The 26,406-nt window shown below is 33.6% G+C and overlaps 3 protein-coding genes across 4 annotated transcripts; 1 reads left to right on the forward strand and 2 right to left on the reverse strand.

The window, feature by feature from the left end:
- Positions 1 to 4,369: 4,369 nt before the first annotated feature.
- LOC143177026 (popeye domain-containing protein 3-like) lies at positions 4,370 to 10,046 on the reverse strand. 2 transcript variants are annotated; one of them, XR_013001525.1, is made up of 8 exons: positions 9,883 to 10,046; positions 9,666 to 9,800; positions 8,702 to 8,883; positions 7,864 to 8,103; positions 7,425 to 7,577; positions 6,408 to 6,552; positions 5,232 to 5,565; positions 4,370 to 5,145 (listed from the first exon to the last, which is right to left on the reverse strand). XR_013001525.1 is itself a non-coding variant. In XM_076374773.1 (7 exons), exons 1-7 carry the CDS (start codon positions 9,935 to 9,937, stop codon positions 5,342 to 5,344), a joined length of 1,134 nt encoding a protein of 377 aa, XP_076230888.1. In that variant the 5' UTR covers positions 9,938 to 10,046; the 3' UTR covers positions 4,370 to 5,341. The 2 variants fall into 2 exon arrangements, 1 of the variants encoding a protein (XP_076230888.1); XM_076374773.1 differs by having other exon boundaries at positions 4,370 to 5,565.
- Positions 10,047 to 13,075: 3,029 nt separating this feature from the next.
- Positions 13,076 to 18,095, forward strand: LOC143188105 (juvenile hormone esterase-like). Its single transcript, XM_076392170.1, has 7 exons — positions 13,076 to 13,278; positions 14,063 to 14,198; positions 14,727 to 15,063; positions 16,240 to 16,602; positions 17,010 to 17,179; positions 17,334 to 17,653; positions 17,761 to 18,095. The coding sequence occupies exons 1-7, from the start codon at positions 13,103 to 13,105 to the stop codon at positions 17,942 to 17,944; spliced, it is 1,686 nt and encodes a 561-aa protein (XP_076248285.1). The 5' UTR covers positions 13,076 to 13,102; the 3' UTR covers positions 17,945 to 18,095.
- A 3,859-nt stretch (positions 18,096 to 21,954) lies between these two features.
- Positions 21,955 to 22,420, reverse strand: LOC143188121 (uncharacterized). Its single transcript, XM_076392195.1, has one exon. The coding sequence runs from the start codon at positions 22,418 to 22,420 to the stop codon at positions 21,974 to 21,976; it is 447 nt and encodes a 148-aa protein (XP_076248310.1). The 3' UTR covers positions 21,955 to 21,973.
- Between the last annotated feature and the right edge of the window lie 3,986 nt (positions 22,421 to 26,406).

Here is a 26,406-nt window from a genome sequence, read left to right on the forward strand (position 1 = left end):
TCAATCTTCTTTCTTTGCACATAGTGGGGTCGTTACGACTATCTACGCTATTTCGAGGCTTTGTACTTAGGTTGGGCTAGATGATGCCCCTCTGAAGAAGATTCAGCGAAAAGATAATGCTTCCAATGTTAATTGCCATCCTACACTCGTTCTTCCTCCAATCTATCACATTATTTCGAGTTACATGGAGATGGTGTACTTTACGTTTGTACATAACAATGTACAAAAATTATTGCAATATGTAGATATATGGATATCTAAATAGATTTAATAGTTAAAAAAGTAGAAATACTTAATATGTATTAAAAATACATAGATTTGTATTCTGTGAAAAAAAGTGAGTTAATGCAACTGTACTGTAACTATGATGCATCAAGAATTCATTTCAAAGGCATTTTAAGAATCACATGGTGGTATATCTATTATAATTAATTATGTTTATTGCAATATCAATTATAATTTTGAATGCTTTTTCGAGTCGTGGAAATTAAGAAAGTCATTTCGGTACTTGTTTCTTTATAAATTGCACTATTTTAGTGCAATATTTTAGACAAATGCATTTTTGAATGCTATATTATATCAAAATTGAATACTGACTTTAGAATTTTTAGTACGCGTATTCCTATTATGAAAAAGTGTTTACCTTACTTATTTATGAATTTTATTTAATAAAAATGTTAAAATTAATTTTTCTCCTAAGAAATAGTCATTTATTATCTATGCTCCGTTATTTCATATTTAGCCTTTTTCGAAAGATGTATCACTTTCCCTTCCTAACTTTAAAAAAAGATTTTATGTTCATAATAATACATTATTTAGCACTGTTATGAGTTACTTAATACGATCATGATGTTTCAGATTAATAAAGAAAGTTTACCTGGCCGAACATGTGGAAATGAAGCAAGACAGGAGGCAAATGGCATTAGGGGTTGGAGTTGGAAGCGGCAGCAGGTCATTCTACAGTAGAGGCTCAGATTACGTGTTCCAAGCATAATTTGATGGACCATTAACGACGTTAGTTGGTTGTCATCCAAAGCAAATGTCTAAAAATCTCATTGGACTCATGCCATGCACCCATAAAGGACAGTTAAACCTTCTTTACACGAAACTAGGCTTCATAAGTAAAGGGACAACATTTTTTAATGAATCGTGTGAAATCTTTTACCGACAAATTTAAATAACAGTAAATACTGTAAATATAGAATATTGTCAATAGATAATAGCATATTTTCTTTACAAAACTTTGGAAGAAATTCGAAGGTCTTTTAGCCATCATTTTACACGAATATTGACATCAATAGGAAAAAGAGAAAGATTCAGAAATACGGTATAAAATACATTGACACGCTGTATTTTCTCAAGAAAATTGTCATAAACCGAAAGTAACAAATTCCTAAAAAAAGTAGAAAGAAAATTCTAATTTGCATATTTACGTAATCAATGCAGTATAGAACATACCTTACCTAAAATTTATTCAAAAATCAATTGTTTGTAATTGTAAATGATGGTAATTGGTATGTTTCAGTTATTGCTTGTCAAGAAAATGCCTGAAATTGTCGTGAACTGTGTCTGACTCACAACTTATTCCACTGTCGACGTGTAGCGCTAGGTCAGACACAGCGAAGTAGGTAGAATAAGTTCCAAGTCAGACACATTTTATGTTAATTTTAGACGTTTTCTCTCCAATCAATAACTCAGAGACGACACCTTAAACGCAATTTGTCATTCTTGATTTTCATTCTATTTTAGAATTAAAATTTCTAATACCTGTTATCGAACACACTATACATATATTAATGAACATAGAATATTATGTATTTAACATTTTCTCATACAATAATAATTTATATACTAATGATTTTCTTCATAACAATCTTAGAAATGAATTTTTCGACATTAAAAGTCATTCTGTTACCGAAAATAGGATAAATACATATGGATGCGTATTAATTGTGAATTATTTTATCACAAACTTCAACTTCTATATTTGATAAGGCTGGTATTACATATTTCATGATAAAAATAAGAGAGAATGAATTGATGGTACTTAACTAATCAATTTGAAACAAATTTGAATGTAAACTCGTAATCGTACATTGCATCATTTATTAACAAGGACACTGCACAAAACACGTATATAAAGCTACAGATTTCCATGTTGCTATCGGTAGTACTACAATTACAAACAATATATTTACAACAATCCCCGTTATTCTTAAGTATAAGTATTGTAGAACGACTATAGAAAATAAATTGATAATTTAAAACAGTACAAGTGTTTTAATAAAATATACAACGAGTAGCACTTAGAATAACTTTATACAATCCAATGCTCAGAATACTCAGCAAAGTATCAAATAAAAATATACTTCTATATAAACCGTATTAAAATAACATGTAAAAAATATGTTATTCGTAACATCGAATCTAAAGTACATTAAGTATAATATGTGTTAATCTTTTTACTGAATAACAGATTCAGTATTTTCATTCATTATTAACAGTAGAATACTTTTTACAAACATTTATACAGGATTTCGAAAGCAATACTTAATTCAAAATAAATCGATGCTACAAATGTGCGTTATAAAACACAAAGCCTCTTGTGCTCGAATTAATTCTCCTTTAAACTGTATTTGACATTTATGAATTTACATTCTCCATAAGTGCAATGTGCTTAATTATACGATTTCCATGTAACAGTAGTGGCATATAAATTCATGTATGAATACGTGTTAGTGTCTCATATCAAAAAAAGTTTGTAGTGATCTACTGTATAAAAGTTTATAAAATAATAGGCTGCATCTACCCAAGACATTACAATTTTAAACAATTACTTTTCGAAACGGCTTAGAGTTTTGCTTGTTGTCTATAAGATGTAATACGGAGATTGGTAATTCTACAGTAACGATTTGTTCATAAAATACCTTGTTGCTTAATAAACATTTCCTCACGGCTAACATTTGGAACTTCAGTTGCTTCAAGAGCACTTTAGGGTGTTACGCGAATTCTAGAGTACTACTGTTTACTTACGTCACAGACACAGACGTTATTCGCATTCTCACTCCAAAGTAATATTGCTTTCAAGAGAATTAACTGATCACATCATAGAGAAACACTTGTCAAGATAATGTTCGTGATGCAGCGAAATTTTATTCTTTGGGGGGCTTGTAGGCACTAATTTCTGAAAAAGTTGATAAAAAATTGTTGTTAGGGAAATTTTTGAACACTCTGATCAAATTGCTTAAGTGTTTCGATCACAGTGTGATTTCGGTAATTGATTAACGCTCGGTGCAGTATTATTTGAGGCCCGCGTCTGACTAGTGACTGGTTGACTCTCCTTCGCGGTGTAGTGTGTTCCTGATACAAGTTCCTAGTTTGTTACGAATATAGGAGTTTATAAAACATTTTTCTGAGGCCAATTGATACGTTGGTAGTCCATTCGTATCTCCTCAAAGGCAATGATAGAAACGGAAGCAATTAAAAAGTCAAGGTGTTGAAACAACGCTGATCTGTCAGAGTTACAGTATTTGTTCTTACCTTATACATTTTAAATAAATATTTACCACACTTGCGTCGACATACAAGAGATTATTATGTACACAGAATTCCTTATCTTTATGAAACGTTTTCATTTACTAGGCATTGCTTCGAGTGAGATATGTCAACTATGATAATATCAAGTGGTAAATAGCGGAGATAATGTCTCTTAGTTACTAACATAGTGAAAAGAAACTTTGGTGGTAAAGTAGTCGAGCATGAATTTACAAATGAGAAACATGAATTGCAGAAATAAGTTAAAAATGAATACTTCTGGACTCTTCTCACACCAAAGAAAAATAATTCATAAGAGTATACAAGGTGATTCAAATGAAGTGATCAGTGCAGCTATTTGTAAAATTTGAACTTTTCTATTTAACTATTTACCTATTGTATGCTAGAAAAGTTAATACTTTAATTGTGTGCACAGTAACTTAATACAGTTTTATACATAACTTACAAGTCAATATATAAACTGAAACTTATATTGGATGTATAAAATAAATTCGAACTTCTAAGATCACAGCCATTTTTGAAAAGAAAATAAATTAGATTTGCTATAAACATAGTTGTCCAAGTTTATTAAAAAATACAGTATGAAATTAACTTGAGATTGTGTCTGCGCAATTACTTTCCTTTTATAGATATTCGAAATTTTAATTGACTGTTGAAAAGTGATTTAGTAATTATAAAATTTAATGTTTCCAAAAGAAATTCATTATGGAGAAACAGTTTGTTCTATAATAACAATTTATATCATTTTCTGTAGTTATGAATTTGATTGGTATTACGTTATAGACCTGAACGTGTTTCAAAGTTGTTTGTTATTATCAGAAGTGTTGTTTTCACTTTTATTATAATTAATTAATCTAGAACAACGAATATTCTGGAGTCATGAAAAAGTCCTCTAAATCTTGCACGAGAACCAAAATATTTCAATAAAACCAATTTCTTTTTGCATATTCCTTTAAATCTCGAAAATTGTTACATCAATCATTTTCTTCGAATTATCCTGCATATTCTGCTCCCAGATTAATTATAAAAATTGAACTCGTTCAAATACTACGATTTTGTTTAAGAAAGATTCAACAGCTAAAAAATTAATATGAAGAGCTTAAAGGTTAAAAGAAAGTGTTTAATAACAATATAACAATTCTGTATAACAATAAATAGTACATCGTACAAGTAACAATCGACGAAATATTAATACACTTCTCAAATAGGCGTTTTAGCTATAAAATTTTATATCCGACTAACGAAGTGTGCATCAAAAGCAACAGCTCCCTCTACCTCTACCGTCAGTTTATAGTTAGTACAAAATCAACTAAACACTTAAGACTATCGAGGGTCTGATCTCACCCTCAACCCATTCTTCGTCCCCACCACTTTGCTTCTCACGTTTACGTGTAACTTTATTTCGCGTGTACAGTTATGGATTCATCGTTCTTGAAAATTCAAGCAAATGTGACTTATCTGCAGCGCTGTATATCATTTCACCACTTATTGTCAGCGTTAGAAACACAGTTGCCAAGTTTGATCCACAATTTCTCTCAAAACACCAAAACCGAGACACTCGTCGATATGAGAAACAACAGTGTATGTTTTCTGCACAAAATGAAAACAATCGAGCGTTATCGTTTGTTCGTGCACACATACACTACGAACTTTACGTAACACCTTTGCATAATTACCGAGAGTAAAGTTCATTCTTATCAGTCGAAGTGCAGTAACTGTCCTGCAGCGATTGTGTAGAAAATTACAGTCTTCCTCAATATGCAGTTGCATATTGGAAACGCCGGCACTAGTCGCTGTCTCCTTCGTAGAATGTGTCTGGCGTTAAAGAGGCCTCCTGCTGGTCATCGTCGACGATTTCACAGCTGTGGTACTTGCTGGAGGAATCAAGCCAACTCTCCACACCGCTGGAAGCCAAGTCGTCGCAGGAAGGCATTTCCTGTAGGGGCTCCATGTTTGGTGCACCTTTTTTCGAGAGATTGTTCACTTGGCGATCTTTTAAGTTAACGATTCCTGAAAGAAGTATGGGGAGACTTAAATAGTTAACTTGAAGAGAAAGGCTTTTGCTTTTAAATTCTGTATTAAGACTAGACAACTACTTTGTCTTTAATATAAACTTTAGAAGTGAATGTATAAACAGAGAATCATAACATGATAGTATTATAGTTGATGCTTTGGTATGTTGACAGTCATGCCAATAATATATTTAATGTCTGATATTACTAGCGTTTCATAACTTAGGGCTGATTTTGCATTAACAGTAAGTTATATTTATTGTACAAGGGTAGTTATAGACAATATATAAAGCAAAATTACATATGTATCTTAATTAGTGTAACTTTAGGGATCAATCTTTAAGTGGCTATTAAGTGAAATTTATATTTCCGTTCACTTACTGCTTTTTGTATGAAATAAACTGTTGTTAAAAACTTTTTATTTTGTGTTTATAACATACATGGTCAATAATAATTTCCCATGATTAAATAAATGCATTTGAATTCATCTAAATTTATATTCCTAAATTAATAGCATTCCTTATAATGTAAGTAGAAAATGATCTACATTGCCGAAATTAAAAAGTCAGTATTCAAATACAGACAATTTCTGGTTATGCATTTGTTCTTTCTCAGATGCTTTTAGAAAACAAATTTTTATTTATATTTTTTTATTCTAATAGATCAAAGTATTTTGTTGGTACATGAACCCTAATTATGAGTCTGTGATGACTGACAGCTCTAGACATAAACTACGTAAAATAAATAAAATGTGAATTCAAATGATTATTTTGCTAACAGTTAGTAAATAGTTACAGCGGAAGGTAGTGCTTTAAAAGTATAGATAAAATAATACACTACCATTTTCTGACGATAAACAGGAATCCTTTCTTCGAATTAGCACTTGCCTAGATGCCCTTGGACTCCTGTACTCTCCGCTTATACTTAAACCTGCGCTAATAGTTGGAAGTCTTATGTCCAGATGCGATCCTTTATCTGTAACAATCTAAGATATTAAAATAAAAACAATGTTTCAGTTCATTCATTCAATATTCATGAAACTGAATAAGATCCTGTATGTACATATGTACGTATGTATATTAAAGTTAATCAATTCTCTCAGAAATTATAGACAAGTCTTTAACACGTTGATTATCATACGAAAGCATAGGAAAAATGCCAGGAGATTAAAATTGAAATAAATCATTAAATAATTGAAACTATACAATTTATAGTTTCTAGTGGTCACAAAACAAGTTCTTAAGATCAAAAAGTCGTAACATGTCATTGTAATCATCATCCATTTTGTAAATTTACGTAATTTCAATGAGAAGCACCTTTTCACGATATGAATTGACATTGTGTGGCATATATGTACGCATATTTTGTACTTTAAGTAATCACTCAAATGCCAATGTTTATGTAAATTTATATTTTCATAAATACACTTTAAGCAATGGAATCTAAAGAGGGATTAGTTTCACCTGCTAAATAGACATTATAATTTGTCCTTCATTTTGTATATTTAATAGTAATAATTTTTGCAAAATGTTTGCAGTTTGCACTTTCTTACATATTTAAAATTCCAATATACATGCACTTAAACATTCGCATTTTTTAATTCATGATGCAAGTCCTTTTTCAATATATCATAGAATAAACTTCTTTTTTAAGTAGCAGACATTGTAATTATGTATATATACTTCGATCTTGTTATATTTATTATATTTTAATTTTCCCAAAAGAAAATAGTAAGGAACATCGAAGCAGTTAGGTATGACACGTTCAAGGAAATATTGGGCCTGCTTAATAACAGTAGTAATGTAAACCTTTATATTAAAGTACTTATAAAGTAAACTTTTATATTTATAGCGTTACCTTATTGTTCATAGCGTACAATTTGGTGGCTATATCCCTAGCAACTAATGTTGTCAAAACTGTAGCCAGGTACGCTTCCTTAACAAGAAGGTACTCCAACGCAGATCTCTGCCAATATAAATATCTGCATGAGCTTGCCGCAACGATGGACACCTGAAACCAATGTAATTCATATTCACAAAAAAAAGAAATATCTTAAATGACATATTCTACATAGAGTGTTCGATGACAGGTATCAAATATTTTAAGAGGTGATTCCACGTGCCAAAATAACACAAAAATGAACAATTAGGAAGTCACGTTAGCATCTTCGTTTTCGAGTTATTCTTTGTTAAAGATATCTAACTAAAGGCTTATTCTATTAGCATTGCTGCATTTAAGGTACTCCGCTAATAGAACAAGTCCTGGAGTCGGACACAAAGAAGTCAGATTAACATACCTTAAATTTATCGTCCACGGATGCCCTCGAACTTTCAAACTCTGGGGAGTCCAGGAACTCGCAAGGGAGTATGGGATGCAAGAAATTCGAATCACTGAGGACGTTCACTTTACCACTGAGCAACAGGCCCAATCTGTCAGTTCGAGTTAAATTTTGCATGGCGTACGCTTCGCCAGCATGTAACGACATTATTGAAGCGAATTCTGGAGACACCAACCTTTTAAATTGTAATCTGGATACCTGTTTCATTAAAAAAAGTGTTTGTTAATTATTTTACAATATTGTATATGTAAAAGTTCCTCGTGGATGCTATAGGTCCATTTATCTGTATTTAAGACTTTACTTGGTAACAATTGTTCTAAAATTTCACCTTCTCAAAAAAGTAATATTAATTTTCTTTAAATTATTATACGAATGTATTTTATAGATCTTTCGTGACAAAACAAAGACAAGTTTCTATGATTGAAAGTTTTCGAGAAAAAATGACATGATAATTTGTATTTCGCAATAAGATATAATCTAGTTCGATTCACAAAAAAGCTTGCACGAGTTTTCTTGATTATCCAATTTCTAAACTTTCATAATTGGAAAACTTAAAGTTTAGAATACTGCTCAGTTCTTTTGAACTATCCCATGCAACTACATTTTTTCTTATTAGAATATGCTTAGAAGCCTGAAATACATTTGTATTGCTAAAATGGTTTTCACAAATTAGTGCAAGTCTGGGAATCACTTAGCACATATATTACCTTCATTTGCATGCAAGTTAAATTGTTCAAGTCCTCAGAAACTTTTTCACAAATAGCAGAAATAATTATTGTCTTTTCAAATGACTTGCCTTGAAGGGGTAAAAAAGAGTATGATATGCTTCCTCCAATTCAGGATCGAATCGAACTGGTCTCATTTGGTAAACGATGTAAACCAGCTGACCAATATTTAATAATAAGAAGCTGAAGTTCCATGAGAATATATCTGGTGCACATATCACATGCCATGCCCAACCCGATAGCAACATGAAACCTTAAAAGTAAATAATTAATAATTAGTGATAACGAATTATTTGTCTTGTAATGCTGTTTTACGTTTTTAAAGAATTTCTGGCTGGGAGACTGTCTGTATTATGTACGTTGAAGATGCAGATTGAAAATTAAACTTCTAAAATTTAAAACGTTGATTTAATTTTTCTCAAATTGTTATAAAAATATTTATATTTACGTTTAATATACTATCTTATTATTTTTTATTATTGATTGATATTAAATGGTATGATATTGATATTAAAATTATAATAATTCAAATCTGCATCAAGAATAAACAAAATAATTTACAACAATCACAATGCATTAGAGTATCGATTTAAAAAAATGAACTGCTTGAAGAATTATAGAAGTATTTTAGGACAATTTCTGAACTCTAAAATTGGTATAAATAATGAATAATTTTTTATACTAAAATATTTGGGAAGGTGAAAACGATTACCTTATCTTTTAAATTAGATCTACAGGCTTTAAGCTGCTTTATGATAAAACACTTTTAAGTCTGAAGTCACACATTACATGATCACAGTTTTCCAATTTTTATTATAGATAAATTACCATTACTTATTGTACCAGGGGAATATTTGTAAGTTTATGCAAAGAATAGTTCCTATAAACCACACTTCCTAGAGTTTACGTGCCTTTAAAATTAGGAAGAATATCTACATTCTCTGACTCGCTACGAGTTACGATCAATCGTATCAAAGCTACCGATCAGACCGTAAATCCTAACAAGCAAGTGGGTCTCCTAACAAAATTACTCACCGATTATCAAGACAGAGTGCATAAACAATATTCCTTTTCTCGAGGACGGCGCAGAATACGACAGAGCGAAACAGAAGTTGGCTAACTGGAAGAGTATGTGTTGCGGTTGTTGCCAAAGACAGAGTGCAGTGTTACCTAAAGGAAGAAATATGGATAATGAGACTTATGCATATAAATGTTCAGTTGATGCATAGAACGATGATGAATTGAAATTTACCTAACGCAGTGATGTTGTAAGAAGGAAGAGGATCGTGACCCAGACCAGGACTCATATTGATTGGGCTGATACCAGTGATTGATGCAACGGGAGAAGAAGAACGGCTTCCTAAAAGCTACTTGGTGTCCATGCTCACTGGTTTGTTTTGGTCAAATTTGCTAGGACTCTCGTCTCCAAGCAGGGGCGCGGTGTATGCTCAGATTCGGAGCGCTTGCGCCAACCCCCTGCAATCGATTCCCTTCTGCGTTGATTAAGCAGTGTGTCAGAGGAATGCTTTGATGATGCAGTATCTATTGCGGGAAAGAAAGACTTCGGTCGATAATGTTAAATGAAAACGTGTATCGGGATTATATGATTGAAAGGTAAGATGACTTGCAGCATCCTGATAGTGTGATAGTTCGATGACTCGAATAGAAAAGAGGATATATGTTGCAGGTTTCCAAGATAAGGAATTGTAGCATTTTGCAGCGATAATGATGAAGTGCATCAAATGAAAGGTACATATGTACAAAAGAAATATGTACAGTGTTTCATGAAGAAACCAACAAACCTTGCTAGCGCACAAAAAGTATTTTATAAATAATGGGAAGACTATTTTCTCATGTTGGTTGAGATAAGTCGTTCGTGTCCGTAGTGTTTACGTTTTATAGGGTCAGAAAAACAATAAATATAGTCGAATTTAAAATGAGCAAAGTGAAATAACTCGAAAGTCAAGTAACTCGGATTCGGTTATCTGAGGTTTATATTATTTCACTTTTCTAATCTTAAAAATGAAGATAAATCCATCTATGCCATGTGTAACATCTTTTATTCACTCTTACAATTAGTTTCCTTACAATAGTAGTTCATATTGCTTAATTTCGACTGATGATATGTATTTTTTAGTTAATAAGTAATTTAAAACATTATCGTGTGATCTAAAACAATTATAACATTAATATATTTTCAAATATATGTACAAAAGTGAGTGTATTCTAATTCACGCAAATAAAGTCACTAATACTAATATTATTAATGCTAATTAATTTCTACTTATCTAATGTTATACATAAGTTCTGTAAGTCAACATTGCCAAAATAAGATTACGTTTAGTTTAATAATACTAGCAAAACAATACAACTATATACACCTTATAACCTATGTATGAGTAAAATAGTAAAACCTTTGCAAAGGCAAGAATATCCTATAAAAGTCATTACACTACATTCGAGTATATCTAGTTCATCCACTTAAACAAAGTTTTGCTTCAGGCAACATACGATGAGTTGTAGCCTGTCGAATTCTGCCAAAAGCAACAGTTGCGTCAAACTTAACGTATGGTGGATTCTTGGGCAAATAATTTCTTCAAATCATATCCGCCATGCAAGGATCCTCTGGTATAGAAGGAATTCTTGTTGCAGAAACAATTTCAGTCTGCGCCTTCCGGTTCGTTTCTTGTGGTCCCTTACAGATCGTCTTAGACGGTTGTCAGACTTACAAATTTCCAACCACTTTCGTGATACCTGTGCAGCAGACAATAGAGTTCCAGGGTCTAATTTGCGCAAAATGAGCTGCGATACCTCCAAAGGTAGTTCAGAAATGAAATCTACCTTGACAGATTCGAGCAGACCAATAACGCGAAGGAAAGACCTGAACAGCTTCATGTTGGCACTGTCTAGACGAGAACAGGAATGGTGGGCCTGTTCAAAAATTTTGGGTATATATACCCTGATCATGGTCCAGGGCGTGTCATTGTTCAGTGATTCGACCAATCACGTTCGAGTATACAGGGTGCTTCCGTTAAGTTATGCCACCATTTCTTAGGCATTTCCGGTAATGCAATTAGAAAATGTTTCAGACAAAAATTTATCAGTGCTCTGTTGGCTACATGATCGCATATTCTGAAATCTCAAAACATGCTTTTTTACACCATATGCTTTTAATATCATAGGATTGTTACTGATGTTGAGACGAATTCAACAATATATTATAGTATGTCCTTGAAATGACCTTGAACTCGAAAATTTTGAGCAAACGTAATTTTAATGAAAAATTATTTCTTACAAAATAAATAAAGTTAGATCAGATGTTCGAACTTGCTTACTCGGTTTATGTTATTACATGCAGTTGTTATGCGATTCTGAAGTTCTTCAACATTATTAATTGCTGTGTCGTATACAACGGATTGCAAATATCCCCAAAGATAAAAATCCAACGGAGACAGATCTGGAGAACGCGGTGACCAACGAATGGGACCATATGTTCGTATCCAATTATTTTGTGAGAAATAATTTTTCAATAAAATTACGTTTGCACAAAATTGTCGAGTTCAAGGTCATTTCAAGGTCATTGTATAATATGTTGTTGAATTCGTCTCAACGTCAGCAACAATCCTATGATGTTAAAAATATATGGTGCTACTAAAAAGTCAAAGTGACCTTGATTTTTTTCTAAGAAAGCATTTTTTGAGATTTCAGAATATGCGAACATGTAGTCAAGAGAGTACTGATACATTTTTATCTGAAACATTTTTTAATTGCACATGTGTTCGTGTACATACCCATTTCGTTTACATAAATTAATGTACTCGAGTATGTACTGTCTATATGCAAGTACTAGGCTGACCAACTTCACGCTCTTTCGGTCGAGCTTTGTTTGCAAAGGATTACCTTTATAATTGTTAAGAGAAGAATCTCATTTAGACAAGGGAGAAATGATTTCCGTAATCAATTGTTATAAAATATTTATACCGTGGGAGATGAAGCATAAATGAAACTATAATAATGTATTCGTTACAACAAAATATCTATAGTAACATTGTTATCGGGTAAAACTATCTTGTCGTATTATAAGAATTCAAAGTAGAAAAAGTTTCTGGTAATAATTCCACTTGTGCATCTTATTATATCCTATAGTACACTTGATAATGACTGAAACCTAACATTACCATATCATTACTACACTCAGAGACTAGAAAATAACACCGGAGAAAGCGAAAAGATACATAAGAAGAGGCTTCATTATACTATTTTAGCTGCCTAAATTGCCTACTTATAATTTTTACTTGTAAATTCTTTAAAAAAATATAATAACTATCCACTCTTTATCATATGCAAGACAAAACAATAGCAGATGGTATATATATAAACTGAATAGAATTTTCGTCGTGTAGACTTCAAAAGGAGTCACTACGTGGTGTAATTTAACATCGTTCTTCCATAGTGTCTACAACTTCTCCACAATGAAATACCTCTTGATATTAGTTTTGGCAGCCATGTACTTCGAAAGCTGCATGGCTGTATGTGCGAAAACGCAGGAAGGTAAAGTAGTCGGCCGGCAAATGACAACAAGGAAAGGAAGAAAAATTTTTGGGTTCTGTGGGATACCTTACGCACAACCACCAGTTGGAAATCTTAGGTTTGTATTCATACCATATTAAAATTTTTTGCCAATTCTAGCCATTATCATGTGAAGTTGGAAAAACTATAACAGTGTTTTTTCGTATAAAACTAGCCGTATTTAATTTCTTGCATAGAAGTGCGAGTACACTTTTATAGTAAAAGGATACTTATTTTTTGTTTGATTTCTTCGTAACTAACATGAATGACTACAAGTCACACCATGACACCTTGACAGTCTAATAAAATCCTAAAACAGAACAATTTATTTTCTTTTCGATTTGAAGCAGAAGATAATAGACAACAAAATTAGAAAAGCTATACAAGCGGCGGGGTATGTGATCATAATCTTAATTACAGATAAAGTAATGAATTAAAATGTCACCGTGTTCAACTACATATCATTTAGATTAAACTATACAGTATTTTACGCTCTGTTCGAATTATAGGCAAAATAAACTGACAAAGGGTCAATGTCGTGTAATAACAATTGAGTGATTTGATATAAGTACTATACGTGTCCAAAGCATCATGGACTTTGGGGTCAATGCTTTCCAAAGGACTTCTCATGGGACAGGAATAGTATATATACAATTTGTTTCATATAGAATGTCAAACTTTATAATATCCCATCGATACTACCCATCTTGTATATCTCATCGACATTTATAATAGTCAAATGTGATATACCTGAAACTGAACCTACAATGGACTTTTATGGTTCATATCGAGTATCTCGCTAATGAAAGATAGGTTTGTTGCACTAACCATTTTTTTTATTTAATGCAACATATTGTTTGCAGATTTAAAGATCCAGTTCCGAAGAAACCTTGGAAAGGTACGCTTAGAGCAATTCGAGATGGCCCTCAGTGCATACAGATTAATAATGGCATAAAAGGTAGCGAAGACTGCCTGCACCTAAGTGTGTTCACTCCAGAGGTATACATCCATGAAATTAGGATTATTCATTATAGAATTACGTATATTCACTATAGAAGCTTATGTCTTTATGTAATCGAATACACGATAAGTAAATCACACTGAGTAGTTGAGCAAAGTTGAAATTCGATTTTCTCGAAAACAAAGCATCGGATGAAAAAATTGAATACCAAATTTTTTCCTTATTTTTTTACGTAAAATTACATTCTGGGGGTTGTACTACGATTTTCTACGCACCCTGTACATATATAACTTAAAAGATTGTCTGCACGTAAATTGGAAATGAATAATTTTTACGCACTGTGCCAAAGGAGAAATTTAGGACAATTCAGTATAATAATTTAACACATACCTCAAGAATCTATCAAGATTTATTTAGGATCTTATATTCGTTCGATGTATGCTGTCTTTGTAAACACTGCACTACTTTCTGTAATTTCTTCGCGCATAAAAAGCATGGAACATCGGATAAAAATAATCACAGTAATATATTTTAGTTACTTTGATCATTCATTTTGTTTGTTATAGCTCAAACCGCAAAAATTAATGCCTGTCATAGTTTACATACATGGTGGAGCATTCCAAACTTTAAATGCCAGTTTGACCACAACAGGACCACAGTATCTACTTGATAAAGGGATTGTACTCGTCACATTGAACTACCGAGTAGGACCTTTTGGATTTGTCAGTACTGGAGATGCAATAGCGTCTGGAAACTATGGTTTGAAGGATCAGGTGTTGGCGCTCAAGTGGGTGCAGCGGAATATTCAAAGTTTTGGCGGAGATCCGAATGAAGTGACACTAGTTGGTGAAGATGCTGGTGGCATTAGCGTTCACCTTCTCACTCTGTCGAATCAGTCTAAGCGTATGTATAACGTACACGTCGATACTTCATATTCTGATTTCCAGATGAATCTTTACATAATTGATATTTCATTGTAGTAAGCTTCATTAACCCCTTAACCTACGAGTTTCTTTCGTAATTTCATCACCTTCACTGCCGATCTGAAACGGTTATGTATCCTAAACTGCCAACCGCAGAGTACCCATTAAGCCAACATAGACTCTTCACGCGATAGTGCGTGATCGGTTACGTGTAAAATGTACTCATCACGCGTTATCGCGTAATCGGCAGCGAAGATACAGTACAAAGTGCACGAGTCTGACTTGTTGTTATAAGTCAAAGGGTTAAGGGTGACTGTAGTATATAAAATGTTATGCATTGTACATACAGGGTGTTCACAAACATGAGGGACATTTCTGGAGACTAGGTTGTAGACATAAAGATGGAAGGGTATAGTTTTTTAATTATACGTATTGCATTTAACATTGCCCAAAATGCTAGCATATTACTTGCCTTTACGGTGTACTATCTTTTTGAAGGTCCTACTTTTCCCAGAGATATTCCAGCGCCATGAATGAGTGGTGCACAGCCATCGATTTTAAAGAAAGTATCACATCATACACAATATAAAAGAGCTTATAAGTAAAAAACTAAACGTTTAAATTTGGAACATAACGATATTTTTGAGACTCTTTTCTTCAGGAAAACTGTAATTAGTACGACTTTCTAGAAAATCTAAGTAGGACCCTGTTTAACAGTCTATAGAAACCCATAGATTATTTCTAAGCTGGAATTTTACCCAAACAATACAGAACAATATGTCCCTTGGAATAAGCCGATTACTCAAAGATGTTACTAGCTCACGACTTTCTTCTCCTTCCATTTTCTTTTTCTGGAATTTCATTGACCATAATCGTCAAAGTGTTTGGATATTAAAGGTTCACTTTGGCCGCAATTCATCAGCTTGTAATCATTGTTAGTATCGTCAGCATGACGTCTGTTCTATAGAATACCTCTATTTAATACAACTATGCTAGTATTATAGTCGCCAATCGCATATATTTTTATTCAGCTGATTAATTATGGAGGATTTGTAATTGGTGATCAGTGATTCGTGATGTGCTACATTGGAGGCATATTAATTACCCAGAGGTATTTAGGAAGTCTTTAAAATTTCTCCTTCTAAAAATATTGCAGATTTGTTCAAACACACAATTTCGCTAAGTGGTATAGCCCTCCAACCGGGAGCATTTACTGCGGACCCATCCTACTACAACAAGTCGCGACAACTTGCAGAAAAGAACAACTGTACAACTAGCAGCTCTTCTGATATGATAGATTGTCTTCGACACATAGATGCCACTGTTCTGTTGGAGAATTCAAACGTTTTCGATAAACTGGATATAGAAGAAGGGTTTACATGGTTACCTTGTAAGGAAGTAAACAGTTCCAATCCTTTGCTAACAGACACTCCAGAGAATTTGATACGGGATAATCGGATGAAAGAACTTCCGATGATAATTGGAAATACGAAGGACGACGGAGCGCATATTGGACAAGGTAAGATGCAACGACTTTTTAATTGCAACTTCAGTTTTTACTAGGATGACTACTGTGTACGTATAGCACGTAACTATAGAAAAAGTAAACCAATAATGGCGTAAGAAATAATTTACTGAAGCTGATACGTTTTCTAAAATCTGTACGCATGCATGAGTTGGTAACTCATATTTATTTTCAAAGTTGGCAATGAGAATGCATGAAAATAAAATTTTCTTGCTGTAGAATGTTCCAGCATATGGCGAAGAAAGCATTAAAATAGAGTTAACATTATGAACTTTGTGTGCTACCGCTTTTTATTTATACTTCACAATAGTCACTACTTTTTAAATTTACATGAAGAGTATTGTGAATTAATTACGATTCTAGCACCGTACAAATCACTCAGCAGAATCTCTGATTTGCAGTTTTGGAAGCTGATGAAGAATTGTACCAGCAAGCTGTGACTCAACCAGTGGAATTCATAGAACGCTTACTGGTGCACTATCCCCCATTGTCGGGAAAGAATGTAACAGAGTTGGCTATTAAAGCCAAAAACTTCTATTTGGGTAAACGGCTACCTACTGACAGAAACATTGTAAGTATTATATGCAAGATATCAAATTTATTGTAAATTGAATTACGATTTTGAAAAAAGTAGACTGTTATTCGTGAACGATAAATTTGTACATAGGCTAGTTTTTAGTTTGTAAGAAGTATTACAAATCAACATGCTTTCTTTAATATTGCAGATTATCTATCGATACGTGCTTCTTGTATCGGACTGCTTCCGTTTCTTCCCGACTTCGCAGTTCTTAGATTACCTACAGGAAATTCAGGAAGAGTCGGTTTATGTCTACTCGTTCCAGTATAGAGGCAACTTGAGTTATGCAATACCTCTAGGAGGACTCCTAGAAAAGTGTGGCGTGGTGCCCGGAGATGATCTGCTTTACATGTTCCCGCCGCCTCCAGAAGTCACTGGATCAGCCCAATCCAACATAGAACGCAGTGAAAATGATTCTAAAATGATTGAGCTTATAACTGACTTGTGGACCAGTTTCAGTAACAATAGGTAAACTCATATGATCGTATTAATAAAATAATTTTAACATTGATCTAAAAATCTAAAGGAATCTTTTATTGATATGTATAACCTAAGAAGATGAACTTGTTTTCCAGTGTACCAACTTCGCCCCTTTTGGACAGTAACAACCAGTGGAAATCATTGTTATCTAACGTGTATCTTCAGATCGGAGATGATAAAGGTAACACATCAAGTACACTAATAACGATAACAGAAACTCAGAGGTTGAAGTTCTGGTATGATAATGCACCACTGTTTGATTTAATATGCTCGGACTAAGTCTAGTTAAATATGATCTACTCTGTGCAACACACTAATTAACAGACTGTTCCTGGAACGAACGAGATACATTATCACTCGACAACACACACATTTATTTTATGTTCATTGAATTAATAGATAACACCTAATAAAAAGCATACATAGTAAAGGTTTGTGTTTTATTAAATCCTTTAGAAATGAACATTTCGGTACAGATAAATATTATTAATTCTTTTTTATTTTCCATAGTTTACATGGGTATATTTCCATAGTTTCATTAACGATTAAATTTTTCCTTAAATAAATCCGCAACTTGTTATTAATATTAATATCTACCCGAATGAAACACGATGATAATATTAAAAAGCATTTGCTAATAAATAGTTTATTAACAAAGACATTTGTATTTCTGACTATTTTCGGGATACATGCGCAGCAGACAATAGAGATGCATGGCTTAATTTGCATAAAATTAGATACAACACCTCAAACGGTAGGTCGGTAATGAAATTCGGTTGGTAGGTTCCAACAGACTAGCTAAGGAAAGATCTGAAGAGTTCCGTGTTGATATTGTCTACACAAGAACAAGGATAATGCACCTACTTAAATATTAGGGTACAGTACTCCTGGATATAATTTAGTGCACGACATAGTTTTGCGATTTTGCCAATCACATTCGAGTGTACATGTGTATATATGTCCTTCATAAAAGATTTATGTATTGAGATATAACCTGTCCATATGCAAGTACTAGGCTGCCCAACTTCAAAGCTTTTACGCTTAATTTTATTTATAAGTGATTAATCCCTATAATTGTGTATTTAATCAATGGCGAGTATGTCTGTCACTATGTATACGTACAAATGAGCTGATTCGGGGCATTACAGTCAAGTGAAATGTGAAAATAACGAAAATGCGTTAGAGTTCTTATTCGTTAGTTGTAAGCAGGGATGATATTCGGTCTTTTGGTATGAAAAGACTGTTCTTAATGTTAAGTATCACAATTAGAACCGAAATGAATTTTCGGATAAGCATTATTATCAGCTTACATATTTGGCTTCGAAGGACCCTTTACAGTAGGAGTCCCATTGAAGGATTTGTGTTTATGGGGATCTTAATACCTGTTCAGGTCCTCCCGAAAGAAACATAATCTTCTCAAGTAACCGAATTCTCTAGGCCAATGTATTCTTTCAATGTGCTTATCTCGCCTATATGACGAGCTACTCTTCGTTTCAGAACATAGTGATAACTTTCAGGCATCGTTAATGCAAAACGAAAGCAGATCGAACACTATGTTATGGTTATACGATATTTTGTGATCCAATTGAGGTTTCCTGCGACCCCTAGAATATTGAAATGTATACATGTTACACCCTGTATGTGAAAGACTGTATTTTATCAGTACCTTTTGCTTAATTCGATATGAAAAGTAAGTTCTTGAATCTGAAAAGAATTTCGGTTTCAGGACTAAATAATATCTACTTCGAAGACATTTATAAGACTGAAATTTAATTTGATTATCTTTTATAAGACCAGTTAAAAAAACGAAAAGCATTTCGGAAAAAGACCCATTTGTAAAATCAGTAAATAAGGTTTTTAAAACGACATCACAAGAAAAGATCGAATTAAATACGGTTTATTTAAAATGGTATACCAAAATCCAAATGAATTTCAGTTTCGGGATGAAATATTATTCCTGGTTGGTAGTATCTAAAGAAAATAGTGACTAATAAGGCCGTCAACGATGGAACTCAATCTAGGCAGTGGCTATAGCAATCACTTTTTTTTTTTGTTTTATTTAATTTTTAATGTTGCATCTACCCTCAAGGGTCATTAGCAACCACGGTTGATATACATGGCTTTGGCTTAAATTTGGTTTAGTAAGTTAACATGTTTCAAAAAATTTATAACATCGGAGCATGACTTTTCATTTTTGATCGCTTCTTTGAGATTTCCGCAGATTTGGTACAGATTCCGTTCACGTTGGTATTTTTGGCAGGAAGTGATGATATGTTCCATCGAGATTTTGGTGTTGCAAATGGTGCACAGTGGTTGGTCTTCTTTTTTGAGCAAGAAGGAATGCGTGAAGTTTGTATGACCAATTCTTAGCCCTGTGATGACTACTTGGTGTTTCCTGTCGAAGGATAATGCTGGACTTGTTTCGTGGATATTTTTTCTAATGTTGTGGATATTAGTGTTCCGAGAATTTATCCAGGTGTCATTCCAATTTTCTTTGAGAATTTTATTTAAGAATCTTAGGACTTCTTTGTGGTGTATTGGTATATTTAAAACATTTGGCGAGTTCGCAGCCTCTTTAGCTATTTCGTCTGCATAGCAATCACTGTTGTTCCGTTCGAAGAGGTAATCGCGCTTACTGTTGCCAGATGTGGGAATCGGAGTTTCTTTTAAATACTTTGTATAGTCATTCGTACTTTCGAAAATTCCACATCTGGCAGAATAAAGTAATTTCGTGCTTTCTTCGACTGCAGTGTTCCTCTCTAATAACCATCGAGGTCCGCATTGTCCCGCAATCAGTACTTTCGCCAGCTCATCCTTTTCGGACTCACAAAGGGTTGACGCTAATTCGCTGGGCAATGCGGCCAGAAAAACATTCGGGAAATATGCGTGTGGGCCTGCTCGAGCCACACTATTCCAGGGTTCGTTCTTCCTCTCCAATTTTCGCAGCCTTCGACCTGAAGGAGAGGTCTCCTCCACCTTTGTCGCGAGGAAGTTAAGGCGGTTCCTTTGCCTCCGTCAGGGTGATTAAGTAAGAAAATCTTCCTTCTTTAGGTCGAAGACCAATCAATGCCGATTTGCTTCGTCGCTAAAAATCGGCGACGTCCTTAATGTCGCGCGTTTTGGGGGATGTAAGTGGATGAGGAACGAACTCCGCAAAATAGAACCAGGATGCATTCGAGTCTTGGATGAGAACGCAAAAAGAAGTCACAGCCGTCTGAACTTCACTACATCTAGAGTCATCGAGTGAACTTTTGTTTTCACTAGTTCATTTTATTGTCGAGGTCCATCTGGAAATATTGAAACAGTCACTCAATATTAAATTGGCGAGTGGCAAAGCGAGTGGTTTGCCCGAGAACCGCAAACCAAACAACATGGATTTTTAACATTTCCATGGACTTTAAACATTTGTAGTTAATAAAGGTTCATCTGGGATTTCTTTATTCTTGATTTTGGTATTAGAATTAGTTTCACGTCTTGAGTGGCATCCCTATTTTTCTTTCATGTACAGTCGAATATCCCTGTATGTGTATAGATTGACAAATATATGAAGTGGCTAGAAATATTTAAGAAGAATTTGTTAATCATTTAAAAGAAGAAATCTTCTTTAACAAAAGCATAATGATTTCTAAAATTAGCTGTTATATAATATTGGTGCCATCTTCACTGAAGGACAAGTCTCTTATAGTATTATAAGAATTCAAACATATAAATCTTATTGTATCGTATAGTATACTTGACAGTGACTCAAGGCAGATATTATCAGTTAATCACTATGTTCAGAGGATATCGAGTAAAACTGTAGAAAACAAAGGGATACATAGAAAGAAGCTTCATTATACTGTTCTAGTTGTCTAAGTTGACTACTTATAAATTCTCCTGAGATAAATAACTACTTTTTATCGTATGTTGCAAGTAGTATATGTCTATTTAAACCGAATAGAACTTCTGTTGTGCGGACTTCAAACAGAGTCACTAGGGAAGAATCAGCGTCTACAACTTCTGCAAAATGAAATGTACTTTTAGTCAAACATTCAGTCAATATATACAAATTCATTGTCAATATATACAAATATGTTAAATAAAAATCTCTATGTGTACATCTACTCGTAAGTAACAATGCGTCTATTATTTAATTACTCCTAAATTATATATAGGGTTACACTTGACATTAAGAATACGGACAAACCTTATTAAAACATTAATGGTATTAGAAAACTATGCATTAAAGTAATAACTATTAAATTATTTTGTACGTACAAAATATTAAGGGCATACTCAAGCAAAAATGTTACAGTAAAATTTATTACACTATATCCGAATACATTTAGAAGTTCTTACACCTAAGATGGGTTGTACCTCAGTCCGCTTAGGAAGACTTCGAGGCTGCTGAATCTTACCAAAAACAACAGCTGCCTCAAACCTAGCATATGGTGGATCCCTAGGCAACCTCTTTGTCACACGCACTTTCCTAGGTACCGTAACTCTCGATTGTTCAAGGGATTCAATTCCCTCAAATTGTTCCCTCCGCTGCCTGTAGGTGCGTCGCTTGTGGCGTCTTGCAGATCGTCTTAGGCTTTTGTCAGACGTACAAATTTCTAGCCATTTTCGTGATACCTGTGCTGCAGACAATAGGGTTTCAGGGTCTAATTTGCGTAAAATGAGCTGCGATACCTCCAGTGGGAGTTCAGAAATGAAATCCACCTTGGCAGGTTCCAACAGTCCAATAACACGTAGGAAAGACCTGAAGTACTCCATGTTGACGCTGTCTACACGAGACTCGGAATGATGCACCCCTCCAAAAATTGGAGTATATATACCCCTGGTCATGGTTCAGTGCATGTCATGGTTGAGTGACTCAGCCAATCACGTTCGAGTATATATATTATATATAATACATATATATATTGGTATATAATACATATGTACCTGCTGATACATAGTGCAATATTTACGAATCCCTCTGACCACTGACTGTCTCTAGGGTACGTTAGAAGCATTGCCCTATCCCTGTTTACCCCTCAAATGCTTAAAACTCTAGTTCCCTACACTTGTACTCTGTCAATGTTCAAAGTCAATTTTTCGAAAACCAAGAGTGATATAAAAATTTTTATTCTACATTGTCACCTTAGTTTCTAATGTAGAATCACATTTTACATTTTGTAACATAGTGCATTCACGAGTTAGTTTTACATTTCTTAGGAAAAGAAACATGTTGACATGATTTCCAATGTTTTAATATGCATAACAATAGTGTAGAATTCGTAGAAACTATGGAAATAGTCCTTTTTATTTTTTTTACTGTGGTGTATCAAATTGAAAAATGTGAAAAGTTGAGAACAATAGTATTAGTGATATTTATCTGCTAAATTAATATGATCATTGTTCCGGTATTGCTACAATGCAAAATCAGCATTTTGCAATTTTTTCTCTGGCTTTTTATTTTTTACAACTTGGGTAATTAATTCAAAGATCTGACAGAATTCCATAATTTGTGTCGCGGTAGCTAACGTGTCCCTGATCTTTTTCATAATTTTTCATTCAATAGTTTAAGAGAAATTGGGCAATAACGTAGAGATTTTGACTCTCTTATACAAGGATTGAGGACGGCCAGAGCAGACGCTACGCGTAGCTTGTGCATCATCACTGATCGGCCTAGCGCTCGCTATCCGTGCTCTCTGATTGGCCGATATTTTTCTATAACAAGTCGTTGACAAAGTTTCAAAGGACATTTTGGCAAAGGAAAATGTTAGTTAGAATTATCCCAGGAATCCCCAATTAACAGCTCCCACACTTCGTTTGGGACATCCTGTGTAAGTATGTACATAAAAGGATGTTACCCTGTAACTAGCACAATTATGTAAATGATGGTTGCACTCTGCAGACTAAAAAATTATAATGTAAAACTATATTTTTGTATAGATCCTGCATCTGTATTTAAAGACTTGTAATAGAGACCCAATCAATATATTTACAATTCAAGAGTGCATGATTCATTGTTTTGATGCATCTTTGACCGGTTAGTGTAGAAAGCGTGTAAGAGCCTCGATCATTCGAAAGCAGCCGACATGGTAGGAGTGAGGAACCTGCTAGTGTAATGTAGAAGCATACATACAAATATTGGTCAGCGTATCAAGTACCCCCACTTTGGCTCCTCTGCAATCTATATGAATGCAAGTTCCTGCATGGTCTAGACTCTAGAACGTGTAGAAGGGGTAAACGCTGTTGCTTGTAGACAACATTAATGTGTATACTGAGGATCCTTCAAGTTCCCCCACCATTTTCTTAGCACACTACGTCACTGACTCTTTGATCCGAAAATACCTCCGTCTCCTAGAAATCCAGTTGTGCGGGTTTAGTGTAAATTAGTGAAAAATTCTCTTAACTTCTGGTATCTCGTGTTTAAGATGTTAGAATTTTTTCAATGCCTTTTTAACAAGGAGTTAGCAGTGGCGATCTGTTTTTGCACCTTTTTTATCACATTCGAGTGTCCCCACGATTCAACAGAAGGTATGTTATTGGTCCAAGGAAGAAGTAACCATATGGAAAGTTTCCTCATCGATGTTATCGATTATTTCTGCGAAGTCAATCTTCTATTAGATATTTCGAAATTTTAGGATTTGGTAGGATTGGATTAAAGATGTGAGATTAAAGTTTTTAATCTATTTCTTTTAATCGGAATAAGATAGTATAATTACAATTGTAATTTAAGAATGAATTTCCTCCCACTCTGATTCCTATTTTATGAGTACGGGAAATAGTGATATTGCGCTATGCATGTGTGACACCCAGAAACAAAATACATTGTGGGGAGAGGGGTCAAGTTAGAAAGTAGTGATAACCAATTCTTTAATTGTGTTACTCTTTCTTGAACACGTTTTTTCTACTTAAGAAAGCATGTTTTCAAGGTTTAGAGAATATGTGAAAGTAGAAGTGAACTAATAGATAATCTATACACATTGTTATCGTGTGATAACGTTGTACAATATACAAACAAAAACATCACAATTAAAAACATACAATAAAAAATACTTTCATTTGATGAATAATGTATGGATTTCTCGTTTATTATTAAATGTTGTGAACTCTTTGGTGATATTGTCGTTGCATTTGAATATTGACAATAGTAAATATTCTATTTTTCGTACTTCTTCCGTGTTCTTAAATATTTATAGTATTACAGATACATATATCCTGTTATAAATATGTCTGACTGTAAAATAGAAGTTCCATAATTATTCCATAATTATCATTTACGAGCAACTGATAGTAACTTGACAGTATGATGTCTACTAATTTACATTAACATTATTTTTAGGAAGACACTTTATGAATACATTTTCTATCTCTCTGTCTCTCTTATTAAATAGCTCCCGTGTAAGAAAAAGATAGAGTATCGATGCGACCAGATTCGTCTGAGCTGGGTACAGTCTTGCAAATTATGTCTGACAAAAGCATTGAGGTACACAAAAATATTTATAATTCGCTTCTGTTTATCATTTAAACTGTGAATTGTTTATGATCATGATGTACATATACCATATAACTGTTTGAGAGATATCATAACACAGGACATCTCAGGGAAACAGGAAAATTTGAAAACTGTTGGCAGTCTAAATATTCTTATCATTACGAAATATTATTTTCTTAAAAATATTTACTTTCCATTTCACTTTTTCCTGAAACACCCTGTATTTGTTGATTCGTACGTTTCATAAAGCTTTTATTGTACAGTATTAGATACATGACTTTTTCAACGTCTATATGCATAGTTGTCACTTTTCTTTCTCACGAACTATATTTTCAGTATCAATTTAATGACATCGAAGGAAGGTATCAATAATAAGAAAAAATCTGCAATTTACAACTATGTACAAACGTTTGTTATGATATTCATTGCATTGTACGATTGCTAGAGATTGATTTACTAACTAACAAAGCTCAATTTTGATAGTGATATCAAGGGATGACTTTTCAGAAAATTAATTGGGCGTCACTTTACCTTGTCCCTTTCTTGAACCCATTCCACAATCTGCCATGTTAGTTACCAAGGTAAGGGCAAGAAGTCGACAACTTGAGCTTTCAAGAACGCTGGAAGTCTGATACGTCATTTAGTTATATAGTTACTGATCACTTCTCAAAAATTCCAGTGACACATTTCGACTTTTATATTGTATCAAGAAACGTCTGGATCAATCGAATGAATGTCACAATTTATAAATTTTGTTCGTAGAATCTCCCAAATATTAAATCTTGGATTTACAATTCTGTCAATGCTGCAATGCCCCATACATCTTGCGGATAAATACTTAAACATAGGATTGGTAGATTCTTAAATGTCCCAGGTTTTTCAGTGACTAAGGATGTGCTAGTATTAATTTTCTTAGAAAATATCATCTGCATTTTACATCTCCATTTAAGAGAAACAGGTTTTCGAATCTCATCTTTCTCTGACGCTAAGGTTTTATGTTGATTCACAATCCTCTTCAGACACCAATCTGATTCGCAGACGCGTAACCATTGCCGCGACACTCGTGATGCACACAGTAGAGATTGAAGATCCAATTTTCGGAGTATCAGTTGCGATACTTCTAGTGGTAGATTAGAAATAAAATCCACTTTCATTTTTCGTCGATGATTGCATTGAATGGTTGTGAACAGTTTCATTTTGCTGACAGTGGTAGAGTACAATGGAATACTTAATATATGTTTCTGCATTTGTATTATTCATGCATGGAAATTAT

This window comes from Calliopsis andreniformis, chromosome 1 (genome assembly GCF_051401765.1).
Source record: "Calliopsis andreniformis isolate RMS-2024a chromosome 1, iyCalAndr_principal, whole genome shotgun sequence".
Lineage (NCBI taxonomy): Eukaryota > Metazoa > Arthropoda > Insecta > Hymenoptera > Andrenidae > Calliopsis > Calliopsis andreniformis.

Excerpts from the sequence above, each read along its gene's own strand:
- LOC143177026 (XM_076374773.1), bottom strand. The coding sequence starts at position 9,937 with ATGAGTCCTGGTCTGGGTCACGATCCTCTTCCTTCTTACAACATCACT. Across the intron at positions 8,884-9,665 it reads GCACTCTGTCTTGATAATCG|GTTTCATGTTGCTATCGGGT; the intron begins GTGAGTAATTTT and ends TTTACTTTTAAG. Across the intron at positions 7,578-7,863 it reads CCGTGGACGATAAATTTAAG|GTGTCCATCGTTGCGGCAAG; the intron begins GTATGTTAATCT and ends CATTGGTTTCAG.
- LOC143188105 (XM_076392170.1), top strand. The coding sequence starts at position 13,103 with ATGAAATACCTCTTGATATTAGTTTTGGCAGCCATGTACTTCGAAAGC. Across the intron at positions 14,199-14,726 it reads TAAGTGTGTTCACTCCAGAG|CTCAAACCGCAAAAATTAAT; the intron begins GTATACATCCAT and ends TGTTTGTTATAG. Across the intron at positions 16,603-17,009 it reads CGGAGCGCATATTGGACAAG|TTTTGGAAGCTGATGAAGAA; the intron begins GTAAGATGCAAC and ends TCTGATTTGCAG.
- LOC143188121 (XM_076392195.1), bottom strand. The coding sequence starts at position 22,420 with ATGGAGTACTTCAGGTCTTTCCTACGTGTTATTGGACTGTTGGAACCT.